Source organism: Callorhinchus milii, unplaced genomic scaffold, assembly GCF_018977255.1.
Source record: "Callorhinchus milii isolate IMCB2004 unplaced genomic scaffold, IMCB_Cmil_1.0 Scaffold21, whole genome shotgun sequence".
Lineage (NCBI taxonomy): Eukaryota > Metazoa > Chordata > Chondrichthyes > Chimaeriformes > Callorhinchidae > Callorhinchus > Callorhinchus milii.
In genome coordinates, this window is record NW_024704762.1 from 9,179,491 (window position 1) to 9,193,212 (window position 13,722).

Sequence of the window (13,722 nt, forward strand, 5' to 3'; positions counted from 1 at the left end):
TATATTAATGTTAACTCCGAGTGCGACTTTACACATGGGGGAAAAAAGCACGAGGAGAAAATTCAACAGTTAAACATCTTTTATTGAACTGTCATAAGGGTCAGAACAAGAAAGAGGTATGACAGCTGCAGACATCAATGAACAACGTTTGAAACGCTACCAACAGCCATCTACAATAGAATGGCTTCAGCATTTTCCCTTTGGTGGTGCAGGAACCTGACATCCCATTAAATCGTAGTTTGTGAATACAGTGAAGATGGAGACCAGACTCATGAACTCTATGAATGACACCTCACCATCTTGATTATTATCCAATTGTGTCATATATTGCTCCATTTTCTGCTGTGTGTTTTTTTCCTGTACACAAAAGACAGAGGTTAGAAAGCAGCACCAGTGCCAAATGATTATTATCATTATTATTTTTTTGAAGGGGTTGTTACCCCTGGAAAGTGATCCACCAATCGACTAACAACCAGGTTCCTATTTGCTACTTGGTAAATAGAGACGTATGGAGTAAGAAAACTTGGCTAACGTTTTGCCCTGCCTGGCAATCGAACCCAGGTCTTCTCGCTTGCGAGGCAAGTGTTCTAACCACTACACTACATCAAGAACAACAACAAATTACATTTGTAAAGCGCCTTTCACGTTGGGAGGATGTTCCCAGGTGCTGGACGGTCAGGGGTATGGATCATCAGTTAATTTTTAATGCAAAACATACCTTACACTCTCCCAAAAATTCCTTGGTGATTAATTCCTTAGCTTCCGCTTTGTTCAGAGTGTAGATGCATCCTTCCTTCTTAGCATAATGCTGAAACAGATCTATGATCTTGTCCATCAGTTTGTCCAGCTGAGACATTGTGGTCAGATTGCAGATTATCACTAGAGAGAGAGCGACATGGAGAAGGGGTGGGAGGTAAAAACAAAATCACTTTCAAGCTTGCAAAACAACAACAATAACAAATTACATTTGTATAGCGGCTTTCACGTCGGGAGGACGTCCCAAGGTGGTGTCTAAACAACTAAATATACAGTCAATACGTATCCTTATTAAACAGAAATTACGAATCCCTGGAAAATTGAAGCGGTCGGTTCAAAGGCATCAGCCAATTGTGAACTAAGAGTTGATCCAACGTCTAACTCATTTGCTCTCACTTACTCTTACCTAACAGTACAGTGAAGTTGTTGAGCTGGTGAGTTTGAAATAGGCACTGCCTCCACCTTATATACAGGAGATGGATTCAACCCCACCTACTCCTCGGGTCTCCCACCATCATTGGTCACACAGATGGGCCGATCCATTCCGCCCACCGTCCTCGCCCCACCCCCCCCCCCCCCCCCCACCCCCCGCCTTCCAATTGTACTCAAATGAGAAAAGTTTGTTAAAAAGTTTTGAAACTTTTTACTTGTTGTTATAAATAATATTAATATAAATTATATCACAGAATAAATGATATTACATTCATATAATACAGTATTGTTTATTAGATTATAGGAATATTATACCAATTATGTTAATGAAAATGATATTAATCCAAGGCTGTTTGTGGGGACGTCGCTGTGAGCGATTGACTGCCGCGTTTCGCCCACAAAAATGTACAATCAATTCACTTTACAGTATAATCCTGAGAAGCGCTTTGAGACGTCTCGAAGACGTGATAAGGCGCTGTATCAAATGCAGAGATTATTATTATCATTATTATTAATTATGAACGAGCAAAGCAACATCTCTGTAAAATATATTGAAAAATAAATTTTTTTGGGGGGAAACGTTTTCTCTTCAAGAACGGTGGGGGGTGGGGGGGGGGGCGAAACCTTCCCATTTTTAACTCCAATTCTGAGTTTTCTACCCGGGTGGCTTGGAGGGGAGCGGCTAGTGGGAGAGGGGGTGGTCTTCCATAAATGGGCGTGCCTTTGGGGCTCAGACCCCGCCCCACTTTACGTAAAGGACCAATGGGGGTTGGGTAATATTTGTGGGCGGAGAATGGGTGGACCCCAACCCTCAGCTGTATAAAGGGGCACAAAACAGATGACTTTTACTGAGCAGCTGAACATCTTCATTGCATTTTCAAGGTGGTGATGAGTTGATCCTTCTCTTCTGTAACAGCGTCAGATACTGTCTGAGATAAACGTAAATATAGATATATGTACGATCAACATATATATATATATATTGTTTTTTTTGGATAAATGATGAGTTGATTCTCTTTTTTCAAAGATTTTTTTTAACCAATACCACATATGTTTTCTTTGTTTTAAAAAAAAAGTCTTTTTTTTTATACGTATTCGATTCAATCATTTTTCTTAAAAAAAATTTCACTTTTCTTTCATTTTTATTCTTTTTAAAAAAGTGTGGGGAGGAGGAGGAGAAATGTGTCTTAATCCTAATTTTTTTTTAAATGTAAAGTTTTACGGTTCAGTGACTCATTTCCGTCCCCTTCGCCAATCTTTTTTTGTGGACTTGGATTGGCTTCAATTAAATCACCGTTGGTTTGAAATTTTTTTTTTTTAAAAAAATCATTTTTTTGTAAGTTCTGAGAATTCTTGGCTTTTGATTTTTATCTTTTTCTGCCGACCGCCTTTGGTGGACATTTTATTTTGAAAGTGTTATTTTATTTCTCCCTTTCTCCCCCTCTCTAGCTGACCCCAGTCACTTCTGCACTTATCATCACCGAAATGTCTTTTGCTGAGCATTCTGAACTCCAAAAGCTGATGAAGGGTATCGTTGATATTTTTCGTAACTATGCTGGCTGCAAAAACACTCTGACCAATTCAGAAGCTAAAGAACTGCTCGAAAAGGAATTGTTTGCCAATGTTCAGGTAATTTTGTTTTTACAAACAGCTACGTTAGATACTAGTATGTAGCACTTGCCTCGCAAGCGAGAGGACCCAGGTTCGATTCCGGGCAGGACGAAACATTGCAGAACTTTCCACACGACTCTTGTCATCCAGCAGTAAGTTGGAACCCAGTTCTTACTCGATTGGCAGATCGCTTTTCCGGAGGTAATAATCTGTCCAAATCAATCCACTGAGTGTCGGTCACTGTTGTGTGTAGTTGGCTGCCGTGTTTTGCCCAAGAACTATCGTGTCCATTCACTTTGGCCTGAGACTGAGGATTTCTTTTTTTAGTTCACACATTTTTAGTTCACGCTTTGTGACATCTCAAAGACATGATAAGGCACTATATCAAATGCAAGGATTGTTGTCACATGTGCAGCAGAAATAGTGTGACTTTCTTGTACTCTATGTTTCAGGCACCAGATCACTTGGAAAAGATGAAATCACACATGAAAATATTGGACACAAATCAGGATGGAATCATCACTTTTGTGGAGTTTATAAACCTGTTAACCGTCCTCATGGTATTGAAGAGCAGCAAATTGCAGGGGTGTCCCATCCCAACTAAACAGAAATGTAAGTGATCCATTGTACTCTGCTTCGGTAGCTCATCAAACATGGTTCACCTGTTACTGTATTGCTTTGTTTGACCTAATTGGACAGTTCAATAAAAATTATTCAATGATGAATAGCCTCTTCGGGTTTTTTGGGGGGCGGGGGGGAAGGTAAATTGGAGCATTGAGCTCCCCGTTCAATCACATGGCGACTCATAGCTTTGTGATTGCAGTTATAACACCTAAATTTCATTCTCCCCCCTTCATTTGTCCGAATCCCTTCCTGATCCCCTTAGATCAAGATTGGCAGTTGGCAGATCGCTTTTCCGAGGGTAATAATTCCTTCAAAAAAATAATCTGAGGACGCAGCAGAACTCAAGTCCTAACATAACATGGGATGTCAACTCATAACTGTCCTCCTTGTCCTCTCTGCCGCCTTCGACACTGTCAACCATTCCATCCTCATACACCGCCTCTCCGCTTTACTCAATCTTCATGGATCTGCCCTTGCCTGGTTCGATTCCTATCTCTCTCACTATCTCCACTTCATTGCCTCTAACGGTTTCTCCTCCAGCCCCCGCACTGTCATGTCTGGCGTCCCCCAGGGCTCTGTCCTTGTCTCCTCTTTGATATCTACATGCTCCATCTTGGTGACATCATCCGTAGACATGGGGTCAACTTCCAAGTGTATGTGGATGACACCCAATTCTATCTTTCTGCCTCCACCGTCAACTCCAGGACCACTGCTGTCCTGACAGACTGCCTGTCAGGCATCAAGTCCGGGATGAGGGCAAACTTCCTACAGTTGAATGTGAACAAGACTGAGGCCCTCCTGATTGGCTCACGCCAGCGCCTCTGCACCTCAGGCTCTGGCAACATCAACCTCCATGGTTGCACACTACAACTCACCAAGCCAGTCAGGAACCTTGGGGTCTTGTTCGACCCTCAACTGTCTTTTTTCCCCCACATCCAAGCCATGACCCGCTCTGCCTTCCCTCACCTCCATAACATTGCCCGACTCCGCCATTACCTCACTCTCAGGCACTGAAACTCTTGTTCATGCCTTCAACACCTCCAGGCTCGACTATGCAAATGCCCTGGGTGTCGGCCTTCCCAACTCCTCCCTCCACAGGCTGCAGATAATCCAGAACTCTGCCGCCCATGTCCTCTCCTGCACCAAACTGCGTGATCCCATCTCCCCAACTCTCGCCCAACTTCACTGGCTCCCTATGCTTCAGAGGATCCAGTTCAAGATCCTGGTCCTCACCTACAAAGCCCTCCATGGTCTCGCCCCATCTCTGCGACCTCCTAACCCCCTACCAACCTGCCTGTTCCCTCCCCTCAGCCGGCTCTGGCTGATCCACGTCCCCTGCCCCACCTGCCCCACCATTGGGGGGAGAGCCTTCAGCCACTCTGCCCCCAACCTCTGGAATTCTATCCCCCAATCACTCCGCCTCGCCCCCTCCTTAATCTCCTTCAAGTACCACCTCAAGACCCTCCTCTTCGACCATGCCATTGGCCACCGCCCTTCCCCTTCTCTCCCGACCCCCCCCAACCCCAGCTCGGGTCTGAAATGCTGCACTCTGTCCAGCACCTTGGGACGTCCTCCCGATGTGAAAGGCGCTATACAAATGTAATCTTGTTGTTGTTGTTGTTGTTTCTGACCCTGAACGAGGCTGACACCAACTGCTGATATTTGGAATGGTCCTACTTTAAACCGTGAAACATTTCCTTGCTCGCTTGTTCCCTCTACCGTTCTCCAGGTGAAAGGCAATATCTGCTTTCCTTCCGGCACAGACACGGGTTTGGAAACTTCCAACTGGCGAACCTATCACAGAAGTGGGAGTCATCTCACTCAGCTTTTGTTAACCCTGCAACCCAAAGCCCTAATCAGAAGGGTGGTCCTAACTGGGAAAGCAGCGGGAAAGCTTGCCACACAGCGATATCAACGGCAAGCTATGTGGTCTTAATTGATTAGACGCCAACAGTTACCCCAGCGCACACTCTGGGCTCTCCCCAAGCCTTGCCTCTTGCCAACCTAATACTTTCTGGAATTAGGTAAGCAGGACGGGTCACTCCAGGGAGAGAGAGCGCATTCCATTCAAACAATCTATTTTGAGGATTTCCATGTGTAGGTGGGATGCAGGGAATTCTCAGTTTGGTTTGGATACCGTGGATAGAACACTCGCCTCGCAAGGGAGAGATCCGGGTTCGATTCCCGGCAGGGCAAAACCTTGGCCAAGTTTCCTTGCTCCACACCCCTGGTAATACCTCTCAAGAGAGAAAAAAACAATAATAGAATTGTCCCTTCAATCCACGACTGTTTGTGGGGACGTTGTTGTGTGCAATTGGCTGTCGTGTTTCGCCCACAAAATACACAGTCAAATTCACTTTACAGTATATTCTGTGAAGCGCTTTAAGACGTCTCAAAGACATGAAAAACGCTATATAAAATGCAAGGATTATTATTATTATACTTTTAAGCGATGGGTTTCCACATGTGTCAGACACCTGGCTAACCCCAAAAAATGACTACAGATTATTACAGTCTACAGGATTCTGTCAACAAAAGACTAGAGTTCAGGATAAAACAGATGTTCTTTCTATCACTTGTTTCAGAAAGTGAAATAAGTGGTAGTTCAGGAAAAAAAAATCATATATGATTCCACCCGATGTAACACACGAGCTAAGAGCTGGGAGCGAGGGGAATAAAATTGAGGATATGGTCTGCTCTGCTTGCTGGATCCTCAGATTTTAGAGCTCCCAGTCCCTTGAGTTTTCAGAAAAGAAACTACTTCTTTGACCATATCAATGATCACCACCTTCCAACCTCACCATCTTTGTGAGGCCCACAGAGAGAAGGACGATGATTATTATTATAGATGTTACTCTATGTGAAAGGCACTATATAAAGGTAGCTTGTCCTGACCAGGTGATTCCCTCCTTCACCCTGGACAGGAAGTACATTGATCACACCTCCCTCATGAACAGGAAGTCTGTCTGATCACACTTCCATGAACAGGAAGTGTGTCTGATCACACACCCCTCCCCCCATGGACATGAAGGAAGTGTGACCAGACACAGTGGACAGGATGTTGGTTCTGGGGGTAATTTTCTCCCATTTGCTGCAGATTATTTGCCTTTATTTATTCCCATTGACAAGAAAGTCTCCGACTGTGGTCTCAGGGGGTGTCAGAGTGTAAATGGCTGGAGGAGGGGGGTGGGGGCAGTGACAGTGAGTAATTGGCCCACATTTAATGACCTGTGACCTTTTGGGGGGGCGGGGGGGGAGAGGGAGAAAGGGTTAAAGGTTTCAAAGGTTAAAACACATGGGATCTTGTGAGACATCCTCATGATGTGAAAGGTGTAAAATTGGCGTAAAAAAGGAAGTGGGTATAACAGGCAACGTGTCTGAGGATATTTGAGATGACACATATGGGGGTGGGGGGAGTGTAGCTAATTGCAATTGTTCTTTGCAATTAGTAAAAATACTTTATAGTGCAAAATACTTTGCAGTGTATCCTGTGAAGCGCGTTGAGATGTCTTGAAAACATGATGAAGCGGTCTATCAAATGCAAGGATTATTATTCTTATTATTATTTTCTTATTTGACTGACAGTGTAAGGAAGCACTCAATTTCCTCCTGAAATCTCCCACCGGCAAATGAAGAACAGAGATCCAGTTAATTATTGCTTATTTATTTTATTATTTAGAACCAGATTAACAAGAGGCCTCACATGTCCATGCCATTACACAGAGACTTTGCCATACAGGGTATTCTCGCTCTCTCTTTAGCTCCGTTTCTATGCCTCCAAGGTTGTGTCAGATTCCAGGGCCAGTTTGGTCAGCATCGCCATGTATTCACAGAAATCCACACCGTCGTTCTTGTTGTAATTCACTTTGGAGAAGATGCTTTCGATCTGTGCTGCTGATGCACCCTTTCAAGGCAGAGCAAGAGAAGTGTTAGATGGTTTTCTCTCGCTCCTCGTGAAAGTTCTTAACCGCTCAGCACACGAACAGCTGTCTGGTTTTCCGTAGCGTAGTGGTTAGCGCTCTCGCCTCGCAAGCGAGAGGTCCTGGCTTTGATTCCCGGGGTGAAACCTTAGACAACTTTCCTTACTCCAAGCACGCCTCTGTTTACCTAATAGTAAGTAGGAACCCCGATGTTTGTCGATTGGCGGATCGCTTTTCCGAGCCTACTAATTCCTCTAAAAACAAATAATAATTTGGTCGCTCAATTCACGACCGTTTGTGGGACGCTCACTGCTGCGTGCAACTATTATTATTTATCTGACTTTCTCTCGCGGGTTAACCGAGTAGGCATCGAACGTAGGAGGCTCCTGTTCTGTGCAACAGGCAAGCCAAGGGAATGCTCAGCTGGTGTCACAAGGGGGCACTGTCAGTGTTCCTCATTACCTTCAAAAAGTTGGGGATTTGGCTCTGGAGCAGAGCTTTGAGCTCTTTCACGTCCAGAGAGTAGCGTGTCTTTCCATCTCTGACTTCTGCTCCAGCCGCCTCCTTAAAAATGATCATCAGCTTCACGATGGAGCTTTCCACCACTGTTGGCTCGTGGGACATTGTGAGATTCCCTGAAGCAAGATTAACTGGGAGTAAAAGCAGAATAACAGCAAAGTTAGAACATTTCTCACTCTCACTCTCTCTCTCTCTCTCCATTCGCCCCCCACCCAGCCCCCACCCGCCCCATCTCCTCACCTGTTTGTTGGCCAGCTGAGTGCCTGACACATGCGGGAACCCATCACCGTGCTTAAGAGTATCCGAACCAAACTGAGAATTCACCTACACATGAAAATCCGCACTCTCTCTCTCTCTCTGGAGGGATGCATCCTGCTTACCTAATTCCAGAGAGTATTAGGCGCAGGTTGGTAAGAGCCCAGGGCTTGGGGGGATCCCAGACTGTACATTGGGGTAACTGCTGGAGTCTCCAATTTTCTCCTGGGATCTGGTTCAATGGTCGGCATCCTGTACCTTGCCCCAAATACCCATAAAGGTGTGACCCTTGATGGCAAGTGTTGGCAGGTCCTTCCGCCTTGGAGGGTACTTATGGCACCCAAGCCCCCCATCCTGTCCTCTTAACGGCCAGCAGACCTGCCAACCGTGACCTACTAACTCCCTCCACTCAGCAGGTTCCAGCCTGTTCGATGTCCCCCTCCCAGCCCGCCCTACCCCACCGATGGGTGGTCGGGTCTTCAGCCTCTCTGCCCCCACCCTTTGGAACTCCATCCCACAGTCCTTCACCTCTCCCCCTCCCTCTTCAAGGCCCATCTCAAGAAGCCTGAGGTTAAGTAAATCAGCCCAGGTCAAACCTCCCCATCCTCGCGTGACTCAGCTGCCAACCAGGTAAAGTTAACCAGTTGGTAACTTAGCTGTCGGGGGGAGGGGGTGCGAGAGAAAGGCTAACCAGCCAGAGTCACTGATAACGAAAGGACTTCTCCTGAGAAACAGAAATAAGTAAATATACAGCGGAACAAAGACATATCAGAGATTTTCAACCCTGCAAAAAAAGTGGATAAAATGTACAAGTTAAGTCCATTAAAAAAAAACCTCAGCTCTTAAAAGAAATAATAATAATAATTCTTGCAATAATGATGCAGCACCTTATCACGTCTTCGAGACGTCTCAAAGCGCTTCACAGTGTGTACTGTAAAGTGAATTGATTGTTTTGTGGGCGAAATGCGGCAGCCAATTGCGCACGGCAGTGTCCCACAAACAGTCGTGGATTGAACGACCAAATTATTATTATTTTTTTCTTGAAGGGATTATTACACCTGGAAAAATGATCCGCCAATCGACTAACAACTGGGTTCCTAATTACTGCTAGGGAAACAGAGGTAAACAGTAAGGAAACTTGCCCAAAGTTTCGCCCTGCTCGGGAATCAAATCCGGTTCCTCTGGTTTGCGGGGTGAACGCTCTAACCAATACGCAAGACACTTTAAAATAATAAAGGAAAAGAAATTATCTTTCGAAAAACAAACAGTAGAGCTGCAGAACTACTCTGAGAGAAAGACACATCAAGTTACAAACCAGCCACTCCCTGTTTTCGCCTTTGGCTTCTTACCTGTGAAATGATCTGGAAACAGGAGAGAAGCAGGAATGCGACGCAAGCTGTGAGGCGTGCTATATAGGCGCGTCTGCTCTCCCCCACCCCCTCACACCAGAGGTACGGGGGGGGGGGGGTGGGAACTCTGACCGACTTTACCATTTCTATATCCCAATTCGTTGAAACCAATTCAAAGGAACCGAGAAACTATGGAACCAGCAGCTTAAAAACTAAGGGTGACACAAAAGAGCTGTTGTGTTTGTCCTCAAGAAACAGGACAAGCCGTTCAGCCCACGCTTGAGAACCCTTATTATTCACACCTCCGCCCCCACCTTATTGTTACCTGTTTGTCTCTCTTAAATCCCTCAAATTGTAAATCATGCAGGGCTTTCTGCAGAAACAAGTGGCACAAAATAATAATCCTTGCCATTTTATACAGCTGCTTTTCATGTCAGGAGGATGTCTCAAAGCGCTTCACAGGATGCACTGTAAAGTGTAGTGGCTGTGTATTTGTCGGCAAACGTGGCAGCAATGTGCAAAAGCAGCCGTGCAGTGAGCCAGAACACCGGGAGAGAGAAACCCCCTAATAAACTGCCAACCGGGCTTGATGGGTTTCTCCTCTTCTGTTCCCCTGACTGACTCACCCGAGTTGTTACGGTCTGGAACACATGGCCTGAAATGGTCGTGGAAGCAGTTTCGATAATAGCTTTCAAAAAGGAATCGAATAGGTACTTAAAACGGAAAGACAAGGCTATGGGGTAAGAGCGGGGGGAGTGGGACTAGTTGGGGTAAGAGCGGGGGGAGTGGGACTAGTTGGGGTAAGAGCGGTGGGAGTGGGACTAGTTGGGGTAAGAGCGGGGGGAGTGGGACTAGTTGGGGTAAGAGTGGGAGGAGTAGGGACTAGTTGGATAGCTCTTTCAAAGAGCCAGCACAGACACCATGGGCCGAATGGCCTCCTTTTGTGCTGTAAGATTCTATGGAGGCAGAGGATTCAAAACTAGAAACAGTGCTTCAGGGCTCAGATGATTTTGTCCCACTGAGGAGAACACACTCTGTTGTTTTGCAACAAACAGAAACGGGAAGTTTCTGTTAACAAAAACAAACAGATGTGAGCGCAGAACACAGTAGTCGTGCCGCAGCAGAGAAAAAAAATGGCCTTGTTGTAAATAAACAAGAGAACTATTGATGTTACGTCCACGGAAGAGACGTGTGAACAAGCAGAGAGTGAGACAGCCCAAACCAAAGGTCTTTGTAACGAACCGGTCAGAAGTTTGTGGGTTCAAGTTCTGCATAAGGGCTTTGAGATCACATTCCAAGTTGCCATCTTCCAGGCAAGACTAACGCTCATCTGTCTGTTTAGGTGGATTTTAAAAGATCCTGTGACACTGTTTTGGATACAGAAGAGAGTTTGTCCCAGTGTCCTGGCCACCAATCCTCCAGATAAATCGTTCATCCGCTTCAAGGTTGTTTGTGGGACCTTGCTGGGCCCAAACCTAGTTTTACTATGTTTTGTGGTGTGTTCACCTACAAAATACAACAACAGCAATTTGCACTTGCACAGCGCCCCCTCACGCAGGGCAGTGTCCCAGAGCGCTTGACAGTGTGGAGAAAGCGTGTTCCAGAGTTTCGGGGCGTAGTGGCTGAAAGCCGGGCCACCGATGGTGGAACGGAGGAGGGCACGAGGGACATGCAAACGCTGTCACCTACGCTGGCAGGGGTGAAGCGCTTTGAGATGTTTCTAAGCCATATTCCAACCCGACGATGTTTACTTTCTCAAATTACTAAATATAATTATTAAATGAATGGGTCAGCTGACTCGAATGCTAACCCACTGATTCATGTAGGATTATGTGTTTGGTTTGAGGCACCACCCAAACCATTGCAAAAGCTACGTTACACCCAGCAGCGTTGATTATTTGGGTGCAAACTTCCTTGATTTCAATAGGATCTATTACAATAACCTCTAAACACAAAATCTGGCTGGTGTGGGAATAATCAACAAAGGAGAGCTTCACAAACACTGCGGTGTACTATTGAAAGCTTCTGCATTAGCTCAAGATTGGTAAACATTCAAGCTTCAGCTGCACACAGTGTTTTAGTGGCTTGGGGATGGCGTAGTGTTTATCTAAGGTGGCGAACAGGATTCCAGTTTCTCTGTGAAGCTTGTTTCCACCCCACGCTGAGATCAGATAATGCTAATAATAATAACAATAATAACAGTAACAATCCTTGCATTTGATATGGCGCCTAATCACGTCGTCGAGACCACTCAAAGCGCTTCACGGAACATCCTGTAAATTTCGTGGGCGAAACGCGGCAGCCAATTGCGCACAGCAGCGTCCCACAAACAGTCGTGGACCGAGCAACCGAAGAGAGAATTGTATCGCAGGGTTAGTTAGGGTAAGAGCAGGTAAAATTTCAGGGCGCGGTGGCCTGGCACAGGGCCAAAAGCTTTGCTCGTAGGAGTATGAACAATCGACTTTTACTTATTCATGAATAAGGGAACCGAAAAAAACCGGATCCAACACCTACACCTACGGCACTGAAAAAAGTTCCCGATGAGCAGTGAGGGCCAACAACAGCAACAACAAGAAATTGCAATTGTATCGTGCCTTTAATTTCAGGGGAATGTCGTTTATATCAGCAAACTCTATCCAGTGAAAGACAGATTCACCACAGTTTCCATACATGGACTTTCCAAATAAATTTAAACTCGATTGAGTCATAATTTATTCAGCATGTGAAAAGGCATTGTTCCAAGTTAATCTCATGTCAACTCTCACACACACACACACACACAATACAGTATTTGCCATCAAACATAGCTAAGGTTTTGGCTTTCCTGTGTTTTACCCAAAACAGGTGTATCCAAACAACTCACAAAAGAGGCCGTTTGATCCCGTCCTTCCATAGGAACAGGAGGAGGCCATTCAGCCCCTTGAGTCTGTTCTGCCAATCGATTAGATCATGGCTAATCTGTACCTCAGCCTCATTTAGCCACCTACCAAACCTACCCTCTGCTCTTCCCATTAGAGCACTGGACGAACAAATGAGTGCAGGGACTGAGGTCAAGATCACTGACCATATCTCAAAGCAATATCTCTGTAAGTAAATTTGGGTATTTTGTAAGTAAATGTGGCTGCAAATGTGAGCGCATTGATTCATGAAGTGAATGACCAGTTTTATTGTCTCTGGTTGTGGTTTGCCTGTTCAACCAAACTCTCATCCAAAGGAACAGGTTAACCCTCCTGTCAGAGGACAAGAGCAGGATATAAACCCTGTGAAGTCCACATCAGACCTGTCACATCAATGGACATCTCTGCACAGATCATCTTGCTTTAAGTACAGCCCCTTATCACAAACTCGAGACAGCCTAAAGCACTTCACTGGATTTTACTGTAACCCGTAGTGACTGTGTATTTGTAAGTACACGCAGCAGCCAATTTGCATAGGACAGTGACTGCCGATAGACAGACGTGAAGCCAATGGCCGTTTATTAATCCTTGCATTTAATTATCCTTGCATTTGATATAGAGCCTTATCACATCTTTGAGACGTCTCAAAGCGCTTCACAGAATATACTGTAAAGTGAACTGACTGTACATTGTGTGGGCGAAACACGGCAGCCAATTGCGCACAGCAGCGTCCCCACACACAGCTGTGGATTGAGTGACCAAATTATTATTTTTTTTTGAAGTGTTTATTAGCCCCGGAAAGCGATCCGCCAATTGACTAACAACTGGGTTCCTATTTGACGTTGGTAAACCGATGCGTGTGGCGTAAGGAAACTTGTCTAATGTTTCACCCCGCGAAGCTATACTAACCTACGGGATTTCATTTTATCTTCACCGACAGTTTAACTGGATATTCCCTGAACCCAAAGGAAAAGGAGATTCAAAGCGGAAAAAAAACGAACCCTGAGCGTCCTAAGTATTGGCGAGGTCAGGGTATCAAGGGATACGGGGCAAAGGGCTGGTAATTGGAGTTGAGGTACAGATCAGCCGTGATCTTATTGAATGGTGGAACAGGATTAGATTGAATGACCTAATCCTGTTTCTATGTTTCCGAACAAACATGTAATTGTTCAGCAGTCAAACCTGAAATGCAAAACTGCTAAGAAACATGCAAAGTTTGAGCAAACTGCTCTCCCCTTCTTCCCCCCCCACCCCCCACCCCTCCCGTCCCTCAGAACAGAAATCATTCTCTCTGCATGTGCACAGAGGGGTCATTATGTACTGAGAACACCATTGGGTTGTAGACATGTGGAGGCTGTA

At 45.4% G+C, this 13,722-nt stretch overlaps 2 protein-coding genes across 4 annotated transcripts; one reads left to right on the top strand and one right to left on the bottom strand.

Annotated features, from left to right (window-relative positions):
- Positions 1 to 64: 64 nt before the first annotated feature.
- On the bottom strand, positions 65 to 1,192 carry LOC103182047 (protein S100-A1-like). Its single transcript, NM_001292931.1, is given in 3 exon segments — positions 65 to 357; positions 719 to 879; positions 1,163 to 1,192. Coding segments are annotated over 2 exon segments (309 nt in total). The 5' UTR covers positions 857 to 879; positions 1,163 to 1,192; the 3' UTR covers positions 65 to 186.
- An 819-nt stretch (positions 1,193 to 2,011) lies between these two features.
- LOC103182048 (protein S100-A2-like) lies at positions 2,012 to 3,520 on the top strand. 3 transcript variants are annotated; one of them, XR_488272.2, is made up of 3 exons: positions 2,012 to 2,070; positions 2,638 to 2,817; positions 3,252 to 3,520. XR_488272.2 is itself a non-coding variant. In XM_007898900.2 (2 exons), exons 1-2 carry the CDS (start codon positions 2,674 to 2,676, stop codon positions 3,417 to 3,419), a joined length of 312 nt encoding a protein of 103 aa, XP_007897091.1. In that variant the 5' UTR covers positions 2,638 to 2,673; the 3' UTR covers positions 3,420 to 3,520. The 3 variants fall into 3 exon arrangements, 1 of the variants encoding a protein (XP_007897091.1); XR_488273.2 differs by having other exon boundaries at positions 2,042 to 2,128; XM_007898900.2 differs by lacking the exon at positions 2,012 to 2,070.
- Positions 3,521 to 13,722: the final 10,202 nt, after the last annotated feature.